The sequence below is a fragment of the Platalea leucorodia genome (assembly GCF_965183815.1).
Source record: "Platalea leucorodia genome assembly, chromosome: 10".
Classification (NCBI taxonomy): Eukaryota; Metazoa; Chordata; class Aves; order Pelecaniformes; family Threskiornithidae; genus Platalea; species Platalea leucorodia.
The window spans coordinates 11,248,174-11,273,640 of NC_138832.1; the positions used below are offsets into that span (position 1 = coordinate 11,248,174).

A 25,467-nucleotide genomic window follows, 5' to 3' on the forward strand; every position below is an offset into this window, starting at 1 on the left:
CTGGCGTGGTTCTTACAGCAAGATGAAGAGGGAACACGCAGCCCAATGCTTCATACCCTCCACCACTGCCTGGCATGAACTTTCAGCCACAGCCCAACAAAGGAAATACAGCTCTGGCAGATGATGCTAAGCTTTCTCAGACTAGCCAGAGCCCCACATTCTCCCCTCTGACAATTTTTTGTTTGTTTTTTAAACCTGAGGAACATTCCTCGTCCCCTTGTGCCAGGCTAGCACTGGTACCCCAATTCTCTGTCCCTTGCTGCTAGCATCCTGCCTCAGCACTGCTGTGCTCCGGCAAGTCCCTGCCTCTTCTTCCACCTTCTGCCCGCTAATGAACACTCAGCAATTCTGCTGTCTCCCAGGATGTCATGCCCTGTCTAGGTCTCTCTCTTGCCTTGCTGGATCCTCTGGAATCATCATCCATAAGCACACCAGTGCCACTGCCCTGCTTTTTGTGCTGTTAAAATCACGCTTCTCATTCCCCCTTCTCTGCAGACCTATGTTCGCAACAGGTCAGTTAGTCTAGACAAACATACACTCCTTCAAAAGTGGTGTTCTCCTCACCCCTCCTGCAAGCAGTCATCTGCAAGACCCTCAGTTCTTGGCCTCAAGCCTGGTCAGTCAGAGGGCATGGGGAGGGAAGTTCACACAGCTCTTAATGCTGCTGGCAGCAGTTGGCCAAGGGCAGCGGGAGGACCCCACTGCAGCATGAGCAGCCCTGCATGCCTGCTTCACCCGGCTCTTACTCTTAGGGAAGTCAGCCTCCAGGTCCTGGCCTGGCTCATCGAGGACATTTGCCATCTTGACAGCCATAGCCAACACATCGTCCCGTGCCGGTCCAAATAGATCACAGTCCTCCAGGAGACCCTCTGCACTCTGGTTACTCACCAGGTCTGCAATGCAAAAGTAGACCATAAACTGAACTTTCTTGAAAGTCTTTTGTCTGTTTTCTCTGTGACAGTTGGAAAATGAAGTCAGGCTCCCTGCAGCACAGTCCTGTGCTCAGAGCAGCCCCAGACGTCTGCACTGCCCAGCTTTCCTTGGACAGCAAGACATCGGACATTTTGTCCTCTCCCCAGCCTAGGGAGAGTCACTGGGGCTTGAGGAATGCAGCCCCCAAGTAAAAAGACCTGCCAGGTCAGGACTGCTAGTCTTCTGGCTGGGAAGCTGCTTTAGGTAAGAGCCTGAACAGCCACCTGAATAAACTAACAGTGCTGCACACGTGCCACAAGACTGGCACCTCCAAAAGGGACAGTGGCAGATGCTGCTCCCTGCTGCAGCTCTTCCTTCCTGGTACCTCCTCAGCAGAAGTTGAGGACTTGCTCTTCCCTGCTCCCTTTTTAAAGGCTTTGGGGGAGCTGCGATCTAGGCAGATGCTCTAGCTCCAAGAGCCAGCAAACCCCACATGATCCCAGCTGTTGGGCCAGACCAAGCCCTGGCAGAACCTACCGCACAGGTCCGAGGAAGCCTTGTCCAGTTCCTCAGCCTCTGCAATCATCTCAGCCATGGCCAGGATGTCAGCCTCCAGGGGATTGGAGGGGATCTTCACCTTCAGCTCCTCAATGGTCTCCACAATCTTATCTGTGCTCTCCAGCGTGGTGGGCAGGAACATTGGCACAGGCACCTGTCGACAGCAGCACACCAGGCAGAAAATTGACACTCAGCCGACTGATGTAAAAGCAGAGGCAGGAGAAGAGGACAAACAGAGAAGCAGGGAGGCTGCAGCAAGGCAGGATCAAGACAGTAAGAGAACATGAGCAGGCACAGTGTGTTGCTTACCGGGACAGGCATGGAGAAAGGCACAGGTACTTTCTGGCAGTACATATGCATAGGCACAGGCACGAAGATCGGGACGGGGATTGGCAACACAATCACCTGGGGCTTCCAGTCAGCCTCTGACAAGAGCAAAAAGTATGTCAGTGAGCCTGCTCCCAGCAGCTCCTCCACCCAGCCCCGCTGCACACAGCCATGCCCCCAGCCATCCAGCACCATGGCCCTTCCAGCCACCAGCTTCTGTGACTCATTGGTAGAGCTGGAGCAGCAGCAAGCCAAACAGCCCTGCAACAAGAGAGGCTTGCCTTAGCCAGAGGTGCATGCCCTGCTCTTATGTGGCCCTGCTGAGAGGTCTAGTTGCCTTGCATATGCTAGAGACCACACACACATGCCGGACAGGAGCTACACAGTGAAACCTGCTCAGCAGACGGCCCCTCAGACAAGCTGACAATCTCCAGAGGAACAGGAGTTGTCGTACAAGAGGTGGGATCATGCTGCAGTGCTCTCTGTATCTCTCCTTTTGCTGCTGATGGAAATGGGCTCCCTACCTCCAGCCCTGCCGTGTGTGTGCCCTGCACTGCCCTGAGACTCCTCAGCACAGTGCCAAATACCCAGCTGCTCTGTACAGCATTTTAAGCTGGATTCACATTTAGTCTGGAGCAGGGACGTGCCACTTGCCTTCCCAAAACATCCCTGTAATCCTGCAGTTATGTCTTGTTTTCCTACCTGTCTGACATCCTTTGGACTTCATTTCTATCTTGCAAGAAACGCCCCGGTTCTGCATCAGTGGTTTACACATGGCAGCTTTATTTTTCCGAGGGGTGGCTGGAACCGGAGGGGGCGGGGGAGGCGGCGCGGCTGGAGACATCTGGGCTGAGGAGGTCTTTGCTGACAGCTGAGGAAACGCAGAAAGCAGGAGGTTGGTGTCCACCTAAGGCAGCACCATCTCTTCCCAACCACGGGTACAGCTGGAGAGAGTCCCAAAGCACTTCCTGGAGCATGGCAGACACACACACACGCACACATGTGCACACGAGTGCTCCCATGGTCAGACCCGGCCAAAAGACTGACAAGCTGCTCCTGGCAGGCAGCAAGCCTGTGCAGCATCTCTGCACCAGCCAGCAGGAAGTCTGGCACTGGTTGCTCCTGCCCCACAGGGCAGCAGTGGGACAGCGACCATACCCAGGCACAGGGAAGCACCGTGCAAAGAAGAGCCAGTGCCACAGTGGCAGGCTGTTCTGGAGCCCATCCCCATTCCTGGGGAATGGGTTTTTCTCCCCCTTGCAGGAGATATGCTGATGCTGCCCTCCCCAGCAGCTGTTATCAGCTCCCACTACCCAGACATCTTAAAATGCATTGGTTGTAGAAGAATGAAATCTCCCTGAGCAATGGCAGATCTGTCCTCTCTTTGGGGACAGCCCCTTGCAAACTCCTACCTCCAACAGGCCTTACCATGTTAGTCTCTGCCTTCTGTGGGGAAGGGGCAGGTGGTTTTGGCTCTGAAGTCTGACCTGTAAGAGAAAGCAACAACTCTAAGTTCAAGAGCTCCTGGGCCAACAGGTCCCACTGCTGGGACTGGAGGTGGCAGCAGCCAGAGGGCAGGGACAGGCTCCCCAGAAACTGCTCCTGGCCACTCCAGGAACAGTTAATATTTCCACAATCTCTAGCCCTAGCAGCTCAGAAGACACTACAACTCCAAAAATCAAGTCATTCCCATGTAATTTTGTGCTCCCTTGCAGTCCACCCCATCCCCATCACAGCAGGTCAGGAGAAATCCCAGCCCCTTGTAGAGAGAGGAATCCAGGGCTCTATTCCCAGCTCTGCCTATTGGCTTGCTGTACCGAGCCACGGCCCCTCCCTGTGCCTCCATCTCCCTGCTACAAATATCTTGGCAAAGTGCTTCGAGATCCCTAGGAAGAAGGTGACAGAGCTAGTAATAGAGTTACAAGATATCCCAGAAAGCAGCGAGACAGCTTTGCCCCCAGCCCTAGGCATGCAGTCCATTCCCCTAAGGAAAGAGGGGATCACCTGCAGGTAAGAGGTACGTGTGGCAGACACTAGTCTCAGGCGGTGACAATATCATCCTGGCTTGGATGATAATTCCAGCTCATTTGCTCTGCAGAGAACCTGCACCCATCTCAAAGGCTGATGAGTTAAAAGAGCACCTTCATCCAAGTCTCCTGTGAGCCCTGGTTACCCATGTGGCTGGGAAAAAGAACTGCCTTCTACAGCACTGACTAACCGTGGGCCATCCATGAAGGAGACACCTGCAAGGAAAGCAGCAGGTCTCAGCACCCAAAGGGAGTGGTGGGTCCATTTGCACCTCCTATGTGTAGATAGACTCTCCAGGAAAGACCCAGACTCCCAAAGGACCAACACATGGGCATTTGCTCTGTGCAGATTTTCTCTGTCCTGAGGAAACACAGGACAGCTCTTGAGCAACTGGAGGCCCAGCAGGGTCCACTTGCTGACCACCACAGGGCAACGGGTAAGTTCCAGTTGAAGGAAGCTCCCTAGCCTGCAGCTGAGCATTCAGCCACAGGATCTGCAATCGTCTCGATGGGTCCAAGAACTCCCTCTGACCAGCCAAAAGTGGACAGGCAGCAGGTCTAGGTGGGAGACACCAATGGCTTGAATGAGAAAAGGCAAACTATGGAGTATGGGCAGAGTTTCTGCTGCAGCAGAATCAAAAGCAAAGTTGATTGCCTCACAGGCCAATGATTTAGAACTAAGGGAAACAAGATCTTCCTGCCACAAAGCTCCATGTGCTACATGTCCAAGCTTCCAGGAAAGCTGCAGCTTGTTCTAAAGAACAACTTCATCCCAACACCAGCAAGGAGCTGTCAAGGCATTGCCTGCACCAACCGTGACTTCTGGCCCTCTGTCCTCTCCCGCTGGACAGCCCCATGCAGAGGCAGTTCCCCTTGGAAGTCTTTGGGCACAGTTCTGTGGCAGAAGCTCCTCAATCCCTCATTACACAGACTATTCCCAGAAAAGGAATGGCCACTTTTATTGTCAGCAAGCACTCTCAGGATCACCAGGTTGGCAGCAGCCACTGGGTCACAGGAATGAATGGTTTTAGACAACCACTGGCTGCAAGAGAAGAAGGAAGTAGTCACCAGCTCTGCCCAAGATGGGCCTGAAATCCAGGTAGTCCCTTGTGAGCTGGCAACACAGCTGCCAGGTCCACAGGAGACCCTGGCTGGACCAGGCAGAAGCTGTTCCTCACCATGCACTGACAAGCTGCTCCTCCTGAAATCCCCTGCACAGCATGCTGGGCTGGAAAGCTCTCTGTGTAAGCACACAGCAGGCCCTGGCTCCAGCACCCTTCCTTTGCAAGCTGAGCAGTATGCCACAGTCCCAGGACAAGGATGTCCGCAGCTATCCCACAGCTGGTAGGGGATGGGTGTGCCAGCGCACACGGAGGGCTCAGTGCCACCAGCAGCATTCACCAAACGTGGCAGCTGCTGAGGCAGCCTGGAGCTTGTGTTCAGCTGAGCGCTTACCACTGCTGACGGGCTTTTCCTTGGCTGCCCTCAGAGTCCTCTCCCTCACAGGGCGCACGGAGAGGCAGCTGTCGCACAGTGAAGGGTGATGCCCCACGTGCCAAACAGCAAAGTTCTTGCGGGCCTCCAGAGATGCGGTGGAGGGGGGAGCTCAGACTCTCGTGGTTGTTGGTGGTGGAGAAGGTACTCCTTAGTCTTGTGGTCCGTGGCTCCAAGGAGACAATGGCCAAATGGTGTGAAACATGCTTCCCTCTGCAGGCAGAGCTTGCTCACTGTGCCTGTGTCCCAAAAGCAGTGCTACTGGTTCCTCACAAGCGAGATGCCTTGAAAGCAGAGGACAAATGGAACAGCATGGCTAGGGCTGTGGAATCACTTGGTGAGCTACAGGAACCAGCAAGTTTAACACCTCTTCCTCCCCTGGGTAGCAGGAGAGTCTGTGTCCCATCAAGCAGACTCCCCCTGGGTGCTCCCATGCCAGCAGAAACCAACAGTTCCTTATCCAGGTCACTCCAGTGTGCTGCCACTTGAGCTGTCGCCTCACATGGCCTTTTACAGAATGTGGCTCTCGGAGGGCAGGTTGGGACGCCCCTGGCTGGGGGAACCTGCTGCTTCTGACAGAGCAGCTCTGCTTTGGTGCCTAGAGCAGCACGGACATCCAGGGCTTCCCCCGTCTTGCAATTAGCCCACTGCTGTCAGGAGAGGAACCAGGAAGAGTCTGGAGATGGAGGATGAGATCTCTCACGGGAAGGTCCTTGTCTTGGTTTCCCCTCCTTGGTGCACCCTAGTCAGGGTATTACACCTCATGAAATCCCACGGAGGGCAGCAAAGCCCTGAGCCTGCAATGCAGGTATCTGCCGAAACTTGATGCACCAAAGCGAGTCACACTGTAAGCTGCAGGCATTTTAACTAGATCACAGAGATTACCTAGAAGATCGTGGCCTATGAAAGACCAAGCAGAATGAGACTACGTGAGTATCCAACGGCCAAGCGATGTCTTGTCACTGTCACTATGAGCACCTTCCATCCTGAGGGACCCCAAAGCACTTTGCAATCTTCCATAAGCAACTGGCTCAAGTTAATGATAGGAAATGGGGCAACAGGCAGTAAAAATCTCCTCTCCAGCTGCAACTCCACAGATGCAGAATGGGGTTATCCGGGACATGCGGTTGGCAACTCCCCAAAGCTGCAGCGATCTTTGGGTAAGTGGCAGGACTCCAATCTAACATCGCAAGATAGAGTGCCTCCAGCAGCTCAGCGCTCCCTCAAGATCGTTCTAGGTTCAGCTCTGGCTGAGGAGAGCCCACCTACAGCATCACCAGCACCACTTCCTGCAGCACCCTGCATTTTCCTTGAATGTTTCCCATCCAAGCACTGACCTGGCCCAATCCTGATTAGCTTATGAGATCTGAGAAGGTCACAGCTCGGAGGTGGTGTGGGGCTGCAGGTGGATTATCATGCCAAACCACGCTGTCCCCTAACCCTGTAAATCGAGCTCTCCGCTGGCAACATGAGGATGTTAAATCCCTGAGTATCCTCGCTAAGAGTGTGAGCTACAGGCAGCACGCTGGCACCGGCTCCTCCCGTCTGGGCCCTGTGTGTCATAGAACCATAGACGTTAGAGATGGAGAAGCCCCATTAGGTCCCACTCCGTCCTTTCCCCCCCAAGGGCCAGTGCAGGATTGTTCCCTAGCGTCTCATCCAGTCCCAGGCACGAAGCTTCCACCCCTCGCTGTTCAGTCTTCCCTGTGTCTCTCGGATTGAGCTATGCAGATCCCCTCCCTCCCTCCTACTCACTGTTCAGCAGGCTCTCGGGCCCCTTCTGCGTGTCCAGGTTGGGCTGGTTCTGTTGATTGTAAAATCGCAGCAGACACTGCTGGTTGCAGAAGTGTTTGATTTGCCCCCGCCAGTGGATGGTTTCCAGCAGCTTCCCCTGACGCTTGCAGGCATGGCACCGAGCTGCCTAAAGCCCGCATCAGCAGGAGAGAAACAACGAGTAACTAACCACACCCCCTCCGAGTGCAACACAACTCTCCAGTGAAAGGTGCACATAGCAAGGTGCTGTGAGCTTCCCCACAGCAGTGCCCTGCCAGTGCCAGCCAGGGACTCCAGCGGTGCGAACTTCTCACAGCAGCACTAGCCGCGGATCCAGCACTGTGAGCTTCCTCAGTGCAGTGCTCTGGCAGGATCAGCTGGGGACTCCAGCTACGTGAGCTTCCCCGTAGCAGTGTCCCGTCATTGCCAGGCAGGACTCCAGCAGTGCCAGGTTCTCCGCAGCAGTGCCAGCCAGACTCCAGCAGTGCGAACTTCCTCAGTGCAATGCCCACTTATCTGGGTGCCGTGCCCACCACAGCACTTAGCACAAGCTGCCAGTGCCAATACTGACCTTGAAGTACCAGAGCAAGTATTTGCTTTTGCAGTCTTCACTACAGAAGTCCCAGGTGCTGCCCTCCAGCTGCTCGGTGACCGCCCGCTGGCAGGTCTGAGAACAGTAGGTGCAGGTGATGCAGCACAGGCCCAGGTTCTTGGTGAAATCCTGTTTGTAAAGAAGCACACACCCTGCGGAGAAACAATAGGAGTGAAACCTTCCCAGGATGAACTGGGGGCCTCCCTGACCCAAACATGACCAGAATCCAGGTCTGCGGAGACAACAGAGCACACGCAACACACTGTAGGGAACAATCCAGCACTGGCCCCTGGGGCTGGGATAAGATGGGACCTCATGGGGACTTGCCATCTCTCACCTCCATGCTTCTAGGAAGAGTCTGACTCCAACCTCCTGTGTGCAGGAACCCAGCAGGCAGGGCAAGGCCAGGTCAGGCCAGCCCAGACGCAAGAGCGTAGAAGTGCATGATGACAGGAGGAGCGGAGCTGCCACCTGCTGTCTCCCCAGCCCCCAGAGAGAGAAAAGCTGTGAGAAAGCCCTCCCCAAGGACACAATGAACGGTAAAGATCTTGCCCTAGGGCCTGGCTGGACAGCAAGCCATCCCCACGACAGTCCTCCCTTCACTGCATGGCAAGGCTCTAGCCCCGGGGGCCTGGCTAAGACAATCTCCCCTCTGCTCCTCTCCATGCTCTCTTCTCCTCCCCCAGCATGGGCTGGCGTGGGGGGTCTGCCTCTCCCGTGCCTTCCCCAAGTACCTTCGCTGCAGAAGTTCTTCTCCACTCCAGAGAAGCGGATCTTCTCATGCAGCAGTTTCTCCTGCTTGCAGTGCTCACACTGAGACACCACCCCACGCAGCCGCTTGAAGTCCTCGCAGCAGTCCTTACAGCAGAACTGATACACTTTGTCCTGCCAAAGAGATCGCCACCGGGTCAGCCAGGCCAGCAGGAGGTCCCCACACTCCTTGGGGAAGCAAGAGCAAGACTATGGGGCTGAGCCAAGTTCCCAGCTCTCCTGGCACAGGGTTTGGCAGAAGTGGTCTCCTCCTGCCCTTCTGACATCCTGCTGAACATCAGGAGCGCAGCACTTGGCGCACGCTCTCCAGGCGCATCTCTGCAGCTAAGGTATTCAGAGCTCTGGCACAGAAGGAGCTCCGCTTTGAGCAGGGAGAGGATGGAGCCCTGTGGTCCTCACTCAGCTTGGCCTCTGCCTCAACATCCCCCTGGGGAAAGTCCTCACCTGCCAGTCTAGGATCTCCGGCTTCCCGCTGAAAAGATTGTGGCAGTAATGGCAGTTGAGGTGGATCCCACCTTCCGGGCTCGTTCGCTGCAGGAGACAGAGACAGCTCATGGAGGGAGAGGCACACAGAGGGCAGTGAGCACCCGCTTCGCACTGCTACCACCTCCTGCCTTCTCCACTGTTCACAGCAGTCTGTCTGCCCCTGCTCAGACCTGTGCTTGCTGCCACTGTCACTGACTCACAGTCAGTCCATCAGATCATGTCTCAAGCTCCTGGAGAGCAGATTCTTGAGCACTTTCACTTTGCTTCCAGTGTACTGGGTCCAGTTCTTCTCAGGAAAGCAAGCTTTCAAGCTGCCACCCCTCTGGATTTGAAATCATTAAGAGACGGGGGCTCCGCTACCTCTTCTGAGAATTTCTCTAAAAGATCTTGAAGCACAGGTGCCTGGTTTCTATTTTCAAGGTAATGCAACTTCAGAATTCAAGCAGCCGTTCTCATCCCACCTTCCTCTGCTAGATTAAACAGCCATTAAGCACTTGGCGTCTTGTCCACAAGGATATATTTATTAATAAAGTCATCTTCCTGGTTTTCTTTCTGATAACCTCAGATAAGGTGCTCTGTGAGTGACTCAGTAGATGCATTTTTCAAGCCCAAATGTAATTTTTCCTGTCTTTTTTCAGCATACTTCCAATTTTTCTTCAACATTGAAAATAAAGTGGACATCGGATGAACATCCTACCTATCTGTGCAACATTCTAGGTAGCTCTTTTGCTCCCTAGCCCCCAAAGTTTAACTCCCCGTTCTTCTGCTTGTACTTGCAATAACTTCATTAATCCTTCCCTCTCTGGCTGTAAATTGAGATGCTCATACTGAATGGCTTATCTTCTGTAATCCCAGGGCCTTTTCAAAATCGTTACTTTGCCAGAACTTACATCCCCACACTACTTGAGCAAGGCTGATACAGGATCTTGCATTGAACTGTGTTTAAGCACAGGTTAGGAGGAACCAGTCTTGTCAAGTAATCCAATTGCTTTGCTTTCTATGACTGCCCTGACCTCAGCATGAGTTAACACTTCACCAGTTTTTGTTTCACCTGCAAAATTTTATCATGCTTACTTTGACTTTATTGCCAGATGACTGATGAAGTTGTTGACTCCTTGGGCTTAATACTGATCCCCAAGAAGCCATCTTGAAACACTCTTTTCAGTGTTTTTTCTTTGACAAGTGTATTCCGAGATCTGCCAGCAAGACAGTTCCTAACCCAGGTTATGCATGGGTTTACTGATACGTTACAATGCTGATTTTACATGGCAATAATCCAAGTTAGGTGAATTAGGTGAAGTCCCTGGTGGCTGGAAAAAGGGAAACATTGCACCCATTTTTAAAAAGGGAGGAAAGGAGGACCCTGGGAACTACTGACCTGTCAGCCTCACCTCTGTGCCTCGGAAGATCATGGAACAGATCCTCCTGGAAGTTATGGTAAGGCACGTGGGGGACAGGGAGGTGATTCAAGGCAGCCAGCATGGCTTCACCAAGGGCAAATCCTGCCTGACCAACGTGGTGGCCTTCTATGACGGAGTACCTACATCAGTGGACAAGGGAAGAGCTATGGATGTCATCTATCTGGACTTCTGTAAGGCCTTTGACACGGTCCCCCACAACATCCTTCTCTCTAAATTGGAGAGATATGGATTTGATAGATGGACTGTTCAGTGGATGAATTGGTTGGATGGTCACATCCAGAGCGTAGTAGTCAATAGCTCAATGTCCAGATGGAGATCAGTGATGAGTGGTGTCCCTCAGGGGTCCATATTGGGACCAGTACTGTTTAATATCTTCATCAATGATGTAATGGGATCGCATACACCCTCAGCAAGTTTGCAGATGCCACCAAGCTGAGTGGTGTGGCTGACACACCTGAGGGACAGGGTGTCATCCAGAGGGACCTGGACAAGCTCAAGAAGTGGGCCGATGTGAATCTTATGAAGTTCAATAGGCCAAGTGCAAGGTGCTGCACCTGGATCAGGGCAACCCTCATTATCAATACAAGCTGGAGGATGAAGGGATTGAGAGCAGCCCTGCAGAGAAGCACTTGGGGGTACTGGTGGATGAAAAGCTGGACATGAGCTGGCAATGTGTGCTCGCAGCCCAGAAAGCCAACCATATCCTGGGCTGCTCAAAAAGAAGCGTGGCCAGCAGGTTGAGGGAGGTGATTCTGCCCCTCTACTCTGCTCTGGTGAGCCACTACCTGGAGTCCTGCGTCCAGCTCTGGGCCCCCCAGCACAAGAAAGACGTGGACCTGTTGGAGCAGGTCCAGAGGAGGGCCACAAAGATGATCAGAGGGGTGGAACACCTCTCCTATGAAGAAAGGCTGAGAGGGTTGGGGTTGTTCAGCCTGGAGAAGAGAAGGCTCCAGGGAGACCTTATTGCAGCCTTTCAATACTTAAAGGGGGCTCATAAGAAAGATGGGGACAAACTTTTTAGCAGGGCCTGTTGCAATATGACAGGGGGTAATGGTTTTAAACCAGAAGAGGATTGATTCAGACTAGATATAAGGAAGAAATTTTTTACAATGAGGGTGGTGAAACACTGGAACAGGTTGCCCAGAGAGGTGGTAGATGCCTCATCCCTGGAAACATTCAAGGTCAGGTTGGATGGGGCTCTGAGCAACCTGATCTAGTTGAAGATGTCTCTGCTCATTGCAGGGGGGTGTTGGACTAGATGACCTTTAAAGGTCCCTTCCAACCCAATCTATTCTACAATTCTATGATACAAGTCTTAATGAAGTCTACAACTGTAAAAACTCTACAGCTACCCTACCAACACCATTTGTGATGTCAGCGAAGGATTACATCAAGGATTAATTAAAACAAACAAACAAAAACCAAAAAACCCCCCAAAACAACACCCAAAAAACCCTCAACATAAAAACCACAAGAAAACAAACCCCAAACCCAAATGCTACAACTGCCAGTTACTAACTCTCTACCTCTAGATTCTCTAAGTTTTCTCAGTTGCCCAAGGCATGTCCTGGCCTAAGTCTCCCAGGTCTTCCTGGCTGTTGCTTTGTTCTCTTGACAACAGTACAAAACTAATATTCTTCCAGTTGCCTTGGAATACCACAAACATTTCACATATGCTGAAACTTAACATCAGAAGATTAAAAACCACCAGTCAAGCCTTTGAGGATTATTAAACATGAGGTATCCAGGCCTGCTGGTTGTAAATTTTTAGACAACATATTCTAGAAGACTTATTTTCCTTGGTGACACCTGGCTCAGAGAGCAGCTCTGCTCCTTTCCACCCCACTAGCAGGTGCCCACTGTGCTTTGCTAGCTTACTTGTGCTTTTGCTCGTCCTTGTAAGGCCACTACATCCCAAACCACTCATGCAGCACAGCTCTGCATTGCACTCCTGCTGGGCATAACCTGAGAGACAGGAGTGAATTACAGCCCATCTTATCCCAAAGGATGAAGGGGGAGATAGGGTCAAGACTGAGTTATTGGCAACTACAGTCACTGCAACTCTTGTGCTCTAGCAGAGACTTTCTTATGGACCCTCCCTGAGGAGCTTGAGGAAGGTGGAGCCTCTGCTAAGTGTGAAAGGAACCATGAGCTCTACAGCCCAGCCCAGCATGAAGGGTATTTCAGTACCTGGAATTTGGTCCAGCAGCTGGGGCTGCAGAACTGGTAGACAACCCGGTCTGTCTTGTTGTAATAGCAGGGTTCAGATAAACTCTTTCTGCAGAAGCTGCAGGGTCTAGGGGGACCTGATGAAACAGATAGGAATTGGTGAGGGCAGCAGCACAGGATGTGGGACTGGATTCTGAGGATGGCATGCAAGCTACTCACTCATCCTCAGTCTGTCAAGCTATAATCAAAAAGCAAGGGACAAGAACACCAAGGAACTAAGAGCACCAGGTTCTGCCAGGACAGAAACATTAAACAAGGATGGAGAGCAGAGTGGTTCAAGGAAGTGACCCTGGCTCTACAGGAATTTGGACAAAACAGGCAGCAATACTTGCACCACAGACCATACCCATTCCTGGACACCCTGGTACTCTGTGTAATGGAAAGGGCAATGCCAGCACAGTACGGCACTACAACTGCTTCCTGCATTCCCAAGAACAGCAATGTACACTACCCCTCAGTATTAAGACGTCTACATGCTGTGAGGGTTCCTCCCTCTCCAAATCTCCTTCCACTTGTCTCACTGGACTCCTCCCCAGGCAACCAACATGCCTTCTTTTCAGTCTCATCCACAAGCAATAAATAGTACCAAGGAAGAAGTTAAAGTGGAGAGGTGACTGATTCCCTTTACGTAGGTGCTCTTACCAACCAAGCCTGACTGCTTCACTTTGTGGGAGGTAGTGCAGCAAATGGAGCAGAACAGGCCCATCTTGCCACTGCGATCCACGTTGGGCAGCATGTCGAAGTTCTTGCACAATGTCTTGCACCACATGCATGGGTAGACCCGAGTGTTCTTCTGCAAACACAGAGCAGAACAGAGCTGCCAGGGAGACCATCATAGCCAGCAAGGTCCGACCCTCATATCCCACCCCACTGCTGTATCCACCACAGGGCAGCTCTCCTGCAGGGAACACCTGATGCCAGAGCCAGGCTGATAGTCTGCAGGTTCAGGTGGTGGTAGCAAAAAAAGCTGCCTTCAGCACCTCACCTTCTCATTTCAAGGCTACCCTGGCAGGAATACAGAGCTTGGCAATCCCGTCAAGACAGTTAAGTGAAGCCTGCTCAGGCCACAGAGGACCATATCCAGCCAAGTTTTGGGGGGACATCCAAAAGAAGCCAGCCCATGCTAACTGCATATACCAGTGTCGCTGCACATTCCAGCTTATGTGGACCCGTAATTGGGTCCAAGATGGGCCCCATGCAGAATAAATAAATTCCGTTTGCCTGCTTCAGAGTTTCTCCACAGCAATCTCTTAAATGTTTTGTCAGCAACAAAAGGCCAAGGGGATTCAAGTCACCTGCTATTGCATAAAGTGCCCTGTGCCACACCAAGCAAAGGAGCTGTGTGCCCATGGAGACCCCCCATGCCAGGCAGCTGACTCCACACACCTTCTTGTAACTGTTGAGACAGGCAGAGTTGCAGAAGCGTTTTTGCTGGCCTTCGTGGAAGAGGTACTCCAGAGGCAAGCCCTTGTTGTAGATGTAAAGTCCACAGTTGTCACAGCAGTTGGTTTTCAGCCCCTTGGTGGCCCGGAACTTGGTGAAGCAGGCGTCGCTGCAGATGTGGTGAACCACATTCCCATTGCTGACCTCATGCTGGATCTGCAGAGACATCATTGCTGTCACTCCCCCAAACCACCATGTGCCTCCTTCTGATGCACGTGCACCACTACTACCACGGCCCCTGGAATAACAGGCTGTTACGCTAAAACTCAGGCAAGTGCCATACTGGAAGCTGGTGTGGACTCAGGCTGGCCCCCCTCACCAAAAGTCAGCGGAGCAATTGGGAGAGCAGAGTGACGGGAAGCAATGAGCTTCAGGGCAGGGAGAAGCAGAAGCCTTATTTCTTCTGCTGGAGTAAGGGCTGGTTCACAGTAACAAGGAAGGACCTGGGAGCGAGCCCAAGCCAGCTCAGGGGCTGAGGCTTCACACCATGGGAGAACCTGGCAAATGCCCTGTGATGGTCCCAGGCAGGGCCAAGTGCTGCAGGTCACAAGCACCTCATCCAGGACATGGGAAGGACAAGGGATTTGTTTACCTCGCCAGGTTTGTGGCAGACGCTGCAGCGGCTGGTGTCCGAGGCATCTGCGGACTGAGGTGCTGGTCTGTGCTGCTGGGCCTCGTAGAGGGAGAGGCAGACAGAGGTGCAGAACTCATGGAAAGAGCCACCTGAACCTATCTGGGCAACCACAGAGTCCTTGGTGTTCCAGATCTCCCTGGGGATCAGGAGGGGATGTGTTAGTGCAGGGACACACCAGTCCTGCCATGAACGGACAGGATGGCACACTGCAATGCACAGGACTTTCTGGTGTCCCAAAAGGGTGGCAAGAACCGTCTCACAGCAGCTTCTGTCCTGGCCCAGAGGGATGGTGCCTGAAGACTGAGCATGCATGAGTTTTTCTGAGAGGAGGCCGGGATATGGGATATTAAGCCTGGGGACAGGCAGGGAAAGGCAGTAATGTGAAGGGGGTGTAGGGAGCATGGGATATGCGGTGTGTGAAGGAAGATATGGGGCAGCAGCTGGCAGAAATGACGTGGGTGAATGGGAAGCATGAGGGTCACAGGGATGGGGACTGGCAGGTAGGGTTGTGGGGCAGGTGAATGGGGTCACAAGTGCGGGAGCATTGAGGAAAGGGGAATGAACACACACTTTTTACAGAAGGTGCATATCTTCTTGCCAGGTGGTTTTTTTGAGAAGGTGGTGAGACAGGAGCTGGAGCAGAAAAGCTGAGGGAGCCCTTTACGCTGGTAGGCAGTTTGGCCCTTCTGCAGTGGGGTCCTGCAGTTGGCACAAGTCATCTTGGTGACAGTAGAGCGGGCAGCTCGCTGAGCCATCTGAGTACGTAAAGACATGCGAGTTGAGCGTCGGGTACGAAAAGGAACAAAATCCTCATCGTTGGGATCATCCACCATTGCATCAGAGTCTTCATCAGAGACTGGAACTGCAAAGCAGCAGAGAAAGATGCACAGAAATCCCTCATTAGGAACTGAAACAGAAACCCCTACCCTGAGACACATGCTGGGGCTTTCTGGGGTCACCTTTCTGGAGTCCCTCTACATGCTTTGTACCTGTCTGGGTGGAATGATAAAGGGACCCTTAAAAGATATTCTCGTGGAATTGGATATGAGTCAGGAGGTCTATTAAGCAAACTGGGCTTAAGTACAATTCCTCTCTAGGAAGTCACGGTTTGCCAAGGTTGAGCAGAAGCCCAAACTGTGAACATTTACAGCAGAAAACCCTCCAAGAACAGGTAGACCTTAAAGGGAACAAGCTGGATCACCAGCCTCCAGCACAGGCAGGCAATGAAGGAGCAACACACAAATACTAGGGAATGGCAGGCTGACACTCAATGTCTCAAACAACAGAGACTTCACGTACTTCTGCAGGAAAATCCCCAAAATGCAACCTTCCTTCAGACAGCCTGCTGCCATAGAGGCAAAGGAAGAAAGTTCCTGGCTGAGGAGATGGAAGATGGATTTCCTGGGAACAACCCCAGAGTCTCATCCTATTACTTGGTGCTCGGTGTCCACGCACCACGGTAAAAATACTACAACCCTCCCTTCAACCTAAGTGCCCTGAGAAAGCAAGGCAAGTACCCCAGGATGAAGACTCACAGGGTGAAGGGACCTGTCCTGGGTAAGAGGAAAGTCTGCACAGAAGCTCCAGAGTTCCCACGGCACTCACACCTGCCCACAACAGGCCTGGGCCCTGCTCTCTGGCTGAAAACAGGCATTGGCCAGCCCTAGTTACTCACTGCTCTCAGAGGAGTTCACAGTTTCAGGCCTGGCAGTTTCTGTTCTTCTGGCTCGTTCACTTCTTTTCTGCTCCTAGAAGACATTCAGAAAATACTTAGGCTAACCATCTGCTAGGACAACCATGGATAAATATCCCAGATCATGGTGGAGTTCCAACTTCTGGGATTTGCTTTCCCAATAACTAGGCTGAAAATGGATAAACCTCCATGGATACTTGACCAGAGTTGGCAAAATGGGGGAGAAGGGGAAGGAGGTTTATGAGAATGACATTCCAGCTGGGGGTAGCAGGGACACACTGAAGCCACGTGACAGCACAGTGGCAGTGCACAGGGGTCACTCCATCACAGGAGACATGCAAACTCCTTCCCAGAGGGGTGACAAGACAGGCAGTGTCCCTCACGGAGTTTGACAACAGCCAGCCACCCTCTATGCTCCCGTAGCATACGTACTTGACTGCCTTGTCCTCACCTTCTCAGTTGGCAGCTCACTTCCCTTCCCAGACAGGCCTTCTCCTGGAACAGAAGCACAGAAGAAGCTTGCATCTAACATCTTGCTTTTCTTCAACAGAAGAGGACAGCTGTTCTTCAAATGCAGCCACCTGTTGGGTCAGTCTGCACATGAAGCCTCAGATAGTCCTGGCTAACAAGCACAGTTCTGGTGGTGATCAGACACAGGAAAGCTCCTAAACCCACCACCTGTAGTTAGAGATCCAAACATGCAGCTTGGGAGGACTCCTGTAAGGAGGAGACCTCCCTGCATGAGGGAGGCATGCTGGGCAGTTGCCTCCAACTGCTTTTGACTGAGACTGAGCATGTCCTGAGGATGGCCAGCCTGGGCAGAGGGACTTTGCCTATTGGAAACACCTTCTCATAGTGATCCTCAGTTCCAGCAAAGACTCTAATGCTGAAGAGTGTGAGCTAAGCTGATGCACAGCTGCAGCTTTATCAGGGAAGCTCCTAGCTGACATAAGCATTGAAAATCAAAGTTAAAGCTATGAAAGCCAGAGCAAGAGCTTATGTGCACCAAGGGAGCAGCTTCCAGAGCATTATTCCCTGTAGGCAAGACGCTTTCCCCAAATCTAGCCCATCAGTACCATTGACAATTTCCATAGCAGGGGACAATGGGAAAAGCTGGAGCGCAGAACAGACTCCAGCTTCAGCAATGTGCAGCAGAATAACCTCCTGAGCAAAAGGAAGCCAAGTTCTGCAGAGATAACAACCTACCTGCTGGTGGTGAGGCTTCCTGTGCTTTCAGTACACTACTTTCTTTAAGCGAGTTGTTCCCACTATCATCCCCTTCCTCTGCCTGGTTTTCCTCTGTAGGCTCAGGGGGCAAGGCTGCAGCACTGTTGTCCGGGCTCAGTTCCACGTCTGCTTCCCCAGCCACCCCTTCCCTCTGCATGGGTGAGCTTTTCCTTGGTGCCTTCAACCTCGGCTTCCTTGTCTGTCTAAGATTGAGCTGTGGGGGGGCCATTGGTGGACTTGAGGATTGTGCTGTGATTTCTTCTGTGGCTGGGGCACTGCTGATGTCCCCGGAGTCAGGAATGGGCTGCCGGGGCGATTCAGGGGTGTTGTCATCAGACAGTGCAGACATAGCAGCAGTACCATCTTCCTTTAGGTCCCCAGAATAATTTTTTGGTGCATCTTCCCCTTCTTTCCATGATTCTGGAACAAGGGCTTCTCTAGAGAGGGCAGAGGAGTCTGCCGGTCCATCCTCCACGTCCTGGGAAGGATGTGCCTTATATAGCCCATCCAGACCCTCCGATTTATCTAGCTCCATCAAGTCAGCAGTTTTATCCAAGTCATCTAAGACATCAGGTTTCTCCAGCATATCCAAGACACTAGGTTTATCTAGAACGAGGTCATTTGATTTGTTTATTTCAGACAGGCTGTCTGCTTTCACTAGAAGGTCCAAGTCCCCATCTGCAGTCATCTGCTTGGATTGATCCCAGTCAGGGGGCTGAAGAACTGAAACTTCCTGGGTAGAAGCTGTTTGGGACCCCAGGAGATCTTCCCCAAACTCCATGTCAGCAGGGAGATCACCAATGAGCGGTTTGTCAGGCAAGGACAGGGGGTCCAAAGATCCCGAAAATTCACTGGAATCCATTTAGAAGATGGCAACTGGAAATGAGAGAGACTTGCAAGTTAAATGAAAAGTAGTCTGACACAGCGCATTAATCGTCCACTCTTCTGAAGTAAAACAAGTCTGGAGTAAAACAAGGCCCAGTAATACTGCTAGCCATAACCAGGATACCAGCAGGTCAATGGCACCTACTTGTGAGGTTACAAAACTCCAAAGCCAAACAGCAGCAGCGGGATGCAGCGGTTCAGTATAGACGACCTTTGGGAACTCTACAGCCTCCACACACCTCACCACAGCATGGCAGATGTGCTGATGCTAAATAACACAGTGAGGTATCAGAAACAACTTGAGTACCAATTCAGGAGGCTTCACACAGCTGTTCTGTGCTATGTAATACCCCCTTCCCTGTCTTCTCTGTCTCATCAGACCCAAATAATCTGGTCTGTCCTTTCTCCTGACCTGTTCTCATGGAACTAACATATCTTTTATTTTTTAAATATATTTTCTCTTAAACCCAGAGGCAGAAAGAACTCCTTTACAGCTCTGTAGCTTGTGTCTTGAACAAGATACAGTATGACGAGATGCATGAATTTTGTCAGAGGACAGATATAAACCATGTTATAGTAAAACTACAGCTACAGCATAGCCCCAAAACTATGTGGGCTCATATTCAGACACAGAACAATTGGAAAAGTTTAAGTTAGAACAAGGAGGAATTCTGGAAAGTGGCAAGAAGAAAGGTGGTAAAGCCAATGATGTTAAAAGCAGTCATAAGAGGAAGAACAAGTAGCAAAGTAGACATGAGCATGCAATGCGGAGTCAGGAAAAAAGACCGATGTGACTTTGCACAGACAGCGCGCTCGCACAGGAAGATGCGATACTGACTGCTAACATCAGGGGACAAAGTTACAGCCCAGCTCCTCATGGTCGACATGATTATCATAAGACAGAAAGGGCAAGACTTTGAGATGAGGCAAGTAAGCATTTATATCATTACTGGCTAAAAATGAATTATACTCCCACAAAGAGATAATGGTTGACAAACCTGAAGAGGGAAAGGGAGAAGGAGGTGGAGTCTACAAGTGGTGAGGCAGAGTAAGATTTGAAGTAGCATCACATCCCCAGAACAGGCTGTAAGTAGACACTACAAGGAAGGCACTAGAATCAAAAGATGTGGCACCAACCTTTCCCCCTCCCATTAGAGTAATTCTAATTCTAAATTTGGCACTGTTTTAAGCCCTGAAGCAGAAGATTCAGTATTCCTACCTATTGGGGCTTACTATGGGCATAAGTCATCTACATCAATGAAGGAGGACACTCGAAATAATTGCACTGGTGATGGCTAATTAATTCTTTCTTTATATCCTTCCCTCTGAAAGGATAACCAAGTCTCACTCACAAATGGTTTACTCAGAACTAAACAGGACATATTTGGACAGAGAATGTACCCAACTTCTGAAACTAATTTAAGCAGGAGTTTAGGGAATCATACCCTACAGCTGGAGTTCAAAGTCATTGCTTCCTTATTTTATCTAAAAACACAGTGACATTTTCTGTTTCATAGTGGCAGATAAGCACTGTTCCCACAATCACAAGCAGAAACTACAGAAGATGTAACCTTCAGAGATGCTCAGCAAGTTTTGCCACTAAAGACTTTGGTGGTTCTGTTCGCTTTCTTTAGTTACAGAGGAGACAAAGCTTCTAGAATGAGCCAATTCCAGAGCAATACAGGATCTAATACATGTTTGAGGATGGCTGACAGAAAAAAGAACAAAGTGAAATAGAAATAAAGACATCTGAAAGAAAGGTCCTAAGGATTTGAAGCAGGTGAGAAGCCTCTCAAGATGATAAACACATTTTTTCTGCTGCTCGGAATACAAACAATGCCTCCTTCTCAAAGATGTCCCCCACTCAGATTTCCAGACAGACAGCAGACCTCACAACAATAAGCAGCAGAAAGGTCAAGCCACCCAGATGAATAAGGGAAGTTTATTTATAGGTATACTTAACAGGACTAACATACTCCTCAAATTCACCTTCAGACCCTTTGCACGAGCCTGCAATGAACCACAGAGGTGATACGCCTACAGTATTTGCCACTTTCAGCTGGCCTAGTCTTTGCTTGGTAGAAATAGACCCTGGGAACAATTTTGGAGCATAAGAAATCCATTTGGGCATTCCCTCCCAGAGGATAATGCAAGCAACAATTAATCTATGAACTTGCCATGCTACACATGTGCTCTACAAATAGACCAAAAGCATCTGGTTTCAATAGCGTATACCTTAACACTGCTTTCAAGGTTTGGGCGCAAGAGCATTACAATGCAAGACAAGACTCTGACAAACTTAATGGCGACAATACTGACCAACAAAACAGTCTTAAAGAGAACAAGTATTCTGCAGATTAAGTCAACCCCAAACTATAGGTATGTGGTTGGGATAGATACGCAGACCTTTCTGCAGACCCGAGAGTCCACAGTAAGACCGCTCACTTGCACGTTCTGGTTGGAAGCACAGCGCTTGACCTGTATGTTCAAGGTTCTGTCCGCTTTCATCAGCTCTGCCTGAAACCCCTGGCAGAAGAGCTCACGTTCTGGCGAATGACCTAAAACAACTTCCTAGCATGTGCAAAGCTAAGGAGTGCTGCAGTCAGTCAAACGAAAGGACCATGCATTCAAATATCCTGTTCCTATTCACACCCAGAATGGATACCTGGGGAGAGAGTATAAGAAACATAACTAACAGGACATTCTTCTTTAGCACGTCCTCCAATCAAGCAGCAATCAGCTGCTGAAGAACTGCCTGGCTTGAGTTGCACTGAGACTGTCACTCTTAAGAGTCTGTACTGGGCAAATCCTCTACGAATCTGCCTAATTCCCATTTGAACCAATTTATACTTTGGGCCTCCCAAAATTCCAGTGGCAATACATTCTGCAGCCTAACATTTAGTTTTTAAAAGTATTTTCCTTTTGTTTATTTTAAACCTGCTGCAGCAGAGCTCCGTGACAAGGCAATACAGAGCAGATGAGTGCTGACTTTTGATGTATTTATAAGAATCTGGAAAAGCTGATGGAGTTAAAGTTGAGGCTGGACCCAAGGAAGCGATGCTGACAAGCAGTCTGAGTGGAAAAGCAAGGAATGTCCCTGCCCATCACTGCAATTCTCTTTCCCTGACAAGGAAGTCTTTACAGTGGCTTTCAACCACCAGCTGATGAGGATGAAGAGGGCAGCCCTCAGAATAGGAGAGAATGATGCTTTCCAGCTCCGTGGGTTGCTCTGAAGTCAAACTCAACCTGAGGAAATTAGAGCTGCCCAGCTGCAGCAGGGTAAGAAACGCTACTTCTGTTTGCCCCAGGCATTCAGATTCATCTGGGCTTTCTGCTGAGCTTCACAGTGAGTTAAGCTGCCAACTGAATGTGCACTTTACCTCTGGTAAAGTCTCTTCTCACTTTCTCCAACAGAAGAAAAATAGCTTATTGTTTCTGGCAGATGCTGAAATGATCCACCACAAGTCATCATCTTTTTTATTTCAGGACCATCTAATGCACAGCTCAGTCACTGGGCTCTGGTCACTGATCTGCTGGAAATCTTCATCTCTTCCAGCCACATACCTGGCAGCGAGGAGAGTATGCTGGAACACGACTCAGACAAAGAGGAGGCAGTGTGCTGAAATGCTGCATGTTACAGCGGATACAACTGCTTTATTGGATATTTGGAAACTCCTTACTTAGAACTCAGCACCATCTTCTCCGGAGTATTCAGTAACAGATATTCCTGGGAAGATCAATTTCAGGGAGCGAAGTCCCCTGCCCAAGAGTCTGAAGCAGAGTGCTTCTCAGGTAGCATGCAACAGTTTCCAAAGAAGTGATGGGACAGCTGAGGGTCCTCCCCGAGTGCACAGGAATGGCACAGAACGCAACGCTGACTGCCAAATCCAACATGTGTGACTACCAGACCTGATCTTCCCTTTCTGCCAAAGAGGGGGCACCTGGATCTCCTCTCAGGCCTGGAAGCTCAGAGTGAGACACCTCTGCCAGGACACTCAAGTACACCAGGTGACTACCTGGGACTTCATCTAGCTTATTAAAGACATCAGTGGTGCTGTAACTGCACAGATCTGCCACATCTTAATGTCCTCAGATAACTATTAGCAGGGGAATATGTGGCCTACCTACAAAAATGAGGCACTATCATCAAATATTTAATTAAAATCAGACACTAAGAAAAAAATACTGTTGCTACTCCCTCATGATGAAGTGAATACCTCAGAAGTCTCTACTGCACTGCCCATGAAAGAGCACGGCCATGCAGTTACTGCTTTCCTCTAGCAAAGGAACAGCAACTGCTTGGGTACCTGTCCTAGACTTTTGTACATGGATATGGATTCAGATTTTCAAGACTTTTGAAGGCTGACGGATTTATCTTTTTCGCTATTAGAGATAATTTGAAATATGAAAAGCAGTAACTAATAACTACAAAAATTAAGGCACTTAAATCAACATTCCAGCTAATTCCTACCTATGAGTTCTGTAAGACCTGAGCAGAGCTCTGGAGGAAGGTCCTATTTTTTATGCCAAATTTTAGAATAAACAGTAACACCCAACCTAGTATTTCTCAACAAAAACAACAGTGGTCAATACACAGTTCTGTCAATAAAACATTAATAAGATAATGTCCTACCAGCATGGTTTCAGTCAACAGATCTTCATTAACAATATTATACCTCGGGTGACAAATACAGCAAAAGCTAACTTCATTGCTGTGACTTATCTGAGTTTATCTGGGCAGCTGATAGCTTTCCAGATTCAAGCACTGCAAACATTTATTACAGATTGGTTAACTCATTTTAAAGCAAATTAATTTATGAAGAATCACCAGTAAACTAAGCACACTGCTAAGGACCAGGTTTCAGTCCAGTCAAAATTCTCCAGAATGGAGCAGAATGGATTTCGTTATTCACTAGTGTTCTTGGAGAGGCAGCTCTCTGAGTCCCACCTGGCAGCCCAAACTCAGTCTTCAAAGAGCACAAAGCCCATCGGTGACATTCAGTACAGCGCTGCTTGCACACAGTACCACGTTAGACCATTATTGTCTCATTCTTGGCTAGTGTCTACACTTGATGACAGATACTGGAAGAGCTGAGATGTTTCAAATAAAAATAAATATCTGACATAGTAACTCAAGAACCCCACTGCTTTAAGAATCAACCATGGTTCAGAAAACACCCGCCAGTGATAAACCTGTTTTGTTCATTGAAAAGAAATGGGGAGACATGACCCATCCCAAAAAAACCACAAGGTAAGATCTACAGCAGAGGACTCTTCAGAGATACAGACAAATGCACGAGGACTCAAAAAGCTGGAAGTCAAAAGTTGGCCAAACTCAGAAACAGCTGTTTCCAGATTAACACTATGGATTACTTAAACAACTGACCCAGGGTTATGTAAACCCTCTGTGACTTGGAGGTTTTACAACAGCATTCAGTGACTCTCTCCAAGTCAGCTACAGCTACCGCAGATGTCACTGGTCAAGTTCTTCAGCTTGTGCTTTGCAGGCAGGGCTCGGTGAACAGTTTTCTCATCTCCAAACGTATTATTGGTTCTCTCAGTTAGAGTGCAAACAGCAGTAGCTATCACCATGTCCCCTTCAGTCCAGTCTTCATGTGTGACTGGAACTGTCTACACAACAGGAACTGGTAGATAGGGAAAAGAAGGTCCTTCCTAGAACACCACCAGCAGCCTCAAGACTCCAGCAATGGTTTTCTAACCAAGATCCCAAAACCAGCAGGTACCAAGACCACTGCTAGATTTTTCTACAGCAGGAGCACTGGCTTAGGGTGCAGACCTCAAACTTAGCATAGCAGTCACCCAGGATCAAGAGAGCCTGAACCTCCAACACAGAGCAGACGGTGCTGCAAAACAGCACCATGAGTTTCCTGTTAATTCCTCAAAGGCAGGAATAACCAAACTAGATTTTGAGCTTGCATTCCAGAAACTTCATCTCAGCTTCAAGAAAGTGCAAGAGGAAGGACAAATTTCAGAAACCTTCTTACAGAATTGTCTGGAATTAGGTTTACCAGGAGACTCCCTGCAACACTTCAAAGGTACTTGACAACTTTCCTCAGATCTCAGCATTATTTGCTGCCAACACCTCTGTACTAGTAGCAAACTCTAAAACAACCAACAGGAGCATGCTCATCCATCCGGAACACCATCCTGGCAGCAGTTTGAAACTGCTTGGATACTCTCACATCTTTTCGTAAGACCAGGATGCCCCCCAAGCACAAAGTGTCAAGGCTTTGCAACAGAGAAAGGAGCAACAACTCTAGGTATGCTCTAACACCGCTTGCTTTGTTTACATGAGTTAAGACAGAGGTCTTAGCAGCATGCCTGGTGTCTGGAGAGCAATTCAGCTTCCAGAACCAGCTCAACTTGGAGATCAAGTCACAGAGAAAACTCTCCTGCTGCTTGTACAGCTTTGTGTCTATAGCATGAATAAGCAACATTTCTTCCAAGGCTCACCACTCGCCACATGACATCTGCCAAAATAGCATTATACACAGGGGAAAAGGGTGGGTGGGAGAAAAAAGCTTTGGGAGTACTATCTGAAGCACAACAAAAAAGCATGGAGGTGCATGGCATGGTCGAGCAGCGTGTGTTGAAACTGCCCTAATGATATTAAGACCCTGATTAAAGGACAAGAAATAGACAGTAGACCTGGAAGTGGTCAAAAAAAGATGGCCCCCAGGTCTCTACCTGTTGAACAAATGCTGCAGGAGGGTGTCAGACCACCTAACACAAAGTCCTGGACACCTCCCACAAGCAGCCACTGCCAGCTGGAGAGGAAAGCTGCAGGCACAGCAGGGGACTCTCCAGAGGAGAGTGCCACAGCCTGGGAATGGGCCATGGACTCCCCGGCCCTAGAGGTCCTCAAAACTTAACTGGACAAAGCCCTGAACAACACAGTCTCAAGTCAGCTCTGCTGTGAGCAGGAGGTCAGTTGGACTAGAGACCTCCAGAGCTCCCTTCCAACCTAAATCTGT

At 50.0% G+C, this 25,467-nt stretch overlaps 1 protein-coding gene across 4 annotated transcripts in view; it reads right to left on the reverse strand.

Annotated features, from left to right (window-relative positions):
* The window catches only part of ZMYM3 (zinc finger MYM-type containing 3), a 33,314-nt gene that overhangs the window by 4,683 nt on the left and 3,164 nt on the right, over positions 1-25,467 (reverse strand). For all 4 annotated transcript variants that reach the window (XM_082323646.1, XM_082323647.1, XM_082323648.1 and 1 more), the window contains exons 2-16: positions 17,567-18,463; positions 16,812-16,855; positions 16,343-16,415; positions 15,238-15,529; positions 14,626-14,803; positions 13,977-14,189; positions 13,233-13,383; positions 12,552-12,667; positions 8,899-8,985; positions 8,418-8,568; positions 3,226-3,284; positions 2,500-2,668; positions 1,780-1,895; positions 1,450-1,624; positions 747-893 (exon numbers count right to left, since the gene is read on the reverse strand). In XM_082323646.1, the coding sequence (XP_082179772.1) occupies positions 747-893; positions 1,450-1,624; positions 1,780-1,895; positions 2,500-2,668; positions 3,226-3,284; positions 8,418-8,568; positions 8,899-8,985; positions 12,552-12,667; positions 13,233-13,383; positions 13,977-14,189; positions 14,626-14,803; positions 15,238-15,529; positions 16,343-16,415; positions 16,812-16,855; positions 17,567-18,449 (2,854 nt within the window). In that variant the 5' untranslated portion in view covers positions 18,450-18,463. The remainder of the gene's footprint in view (positions 1-746; positions 894-1,449; positions 1,625-1,779; positions 1,896-2,499; positions 2,669-3,225; positions 3,285-8,417; positions 8,569-8,898; positions 8,986-12,551; positions 12,668-13,232; positions 13,384-13,976; positions 14,190-14,625; positions 14,804-15,237; positions 15,530-16,342; positions 16,416-16,811; positions 16,856-17,566; positions 18,464-25,467) is intronic.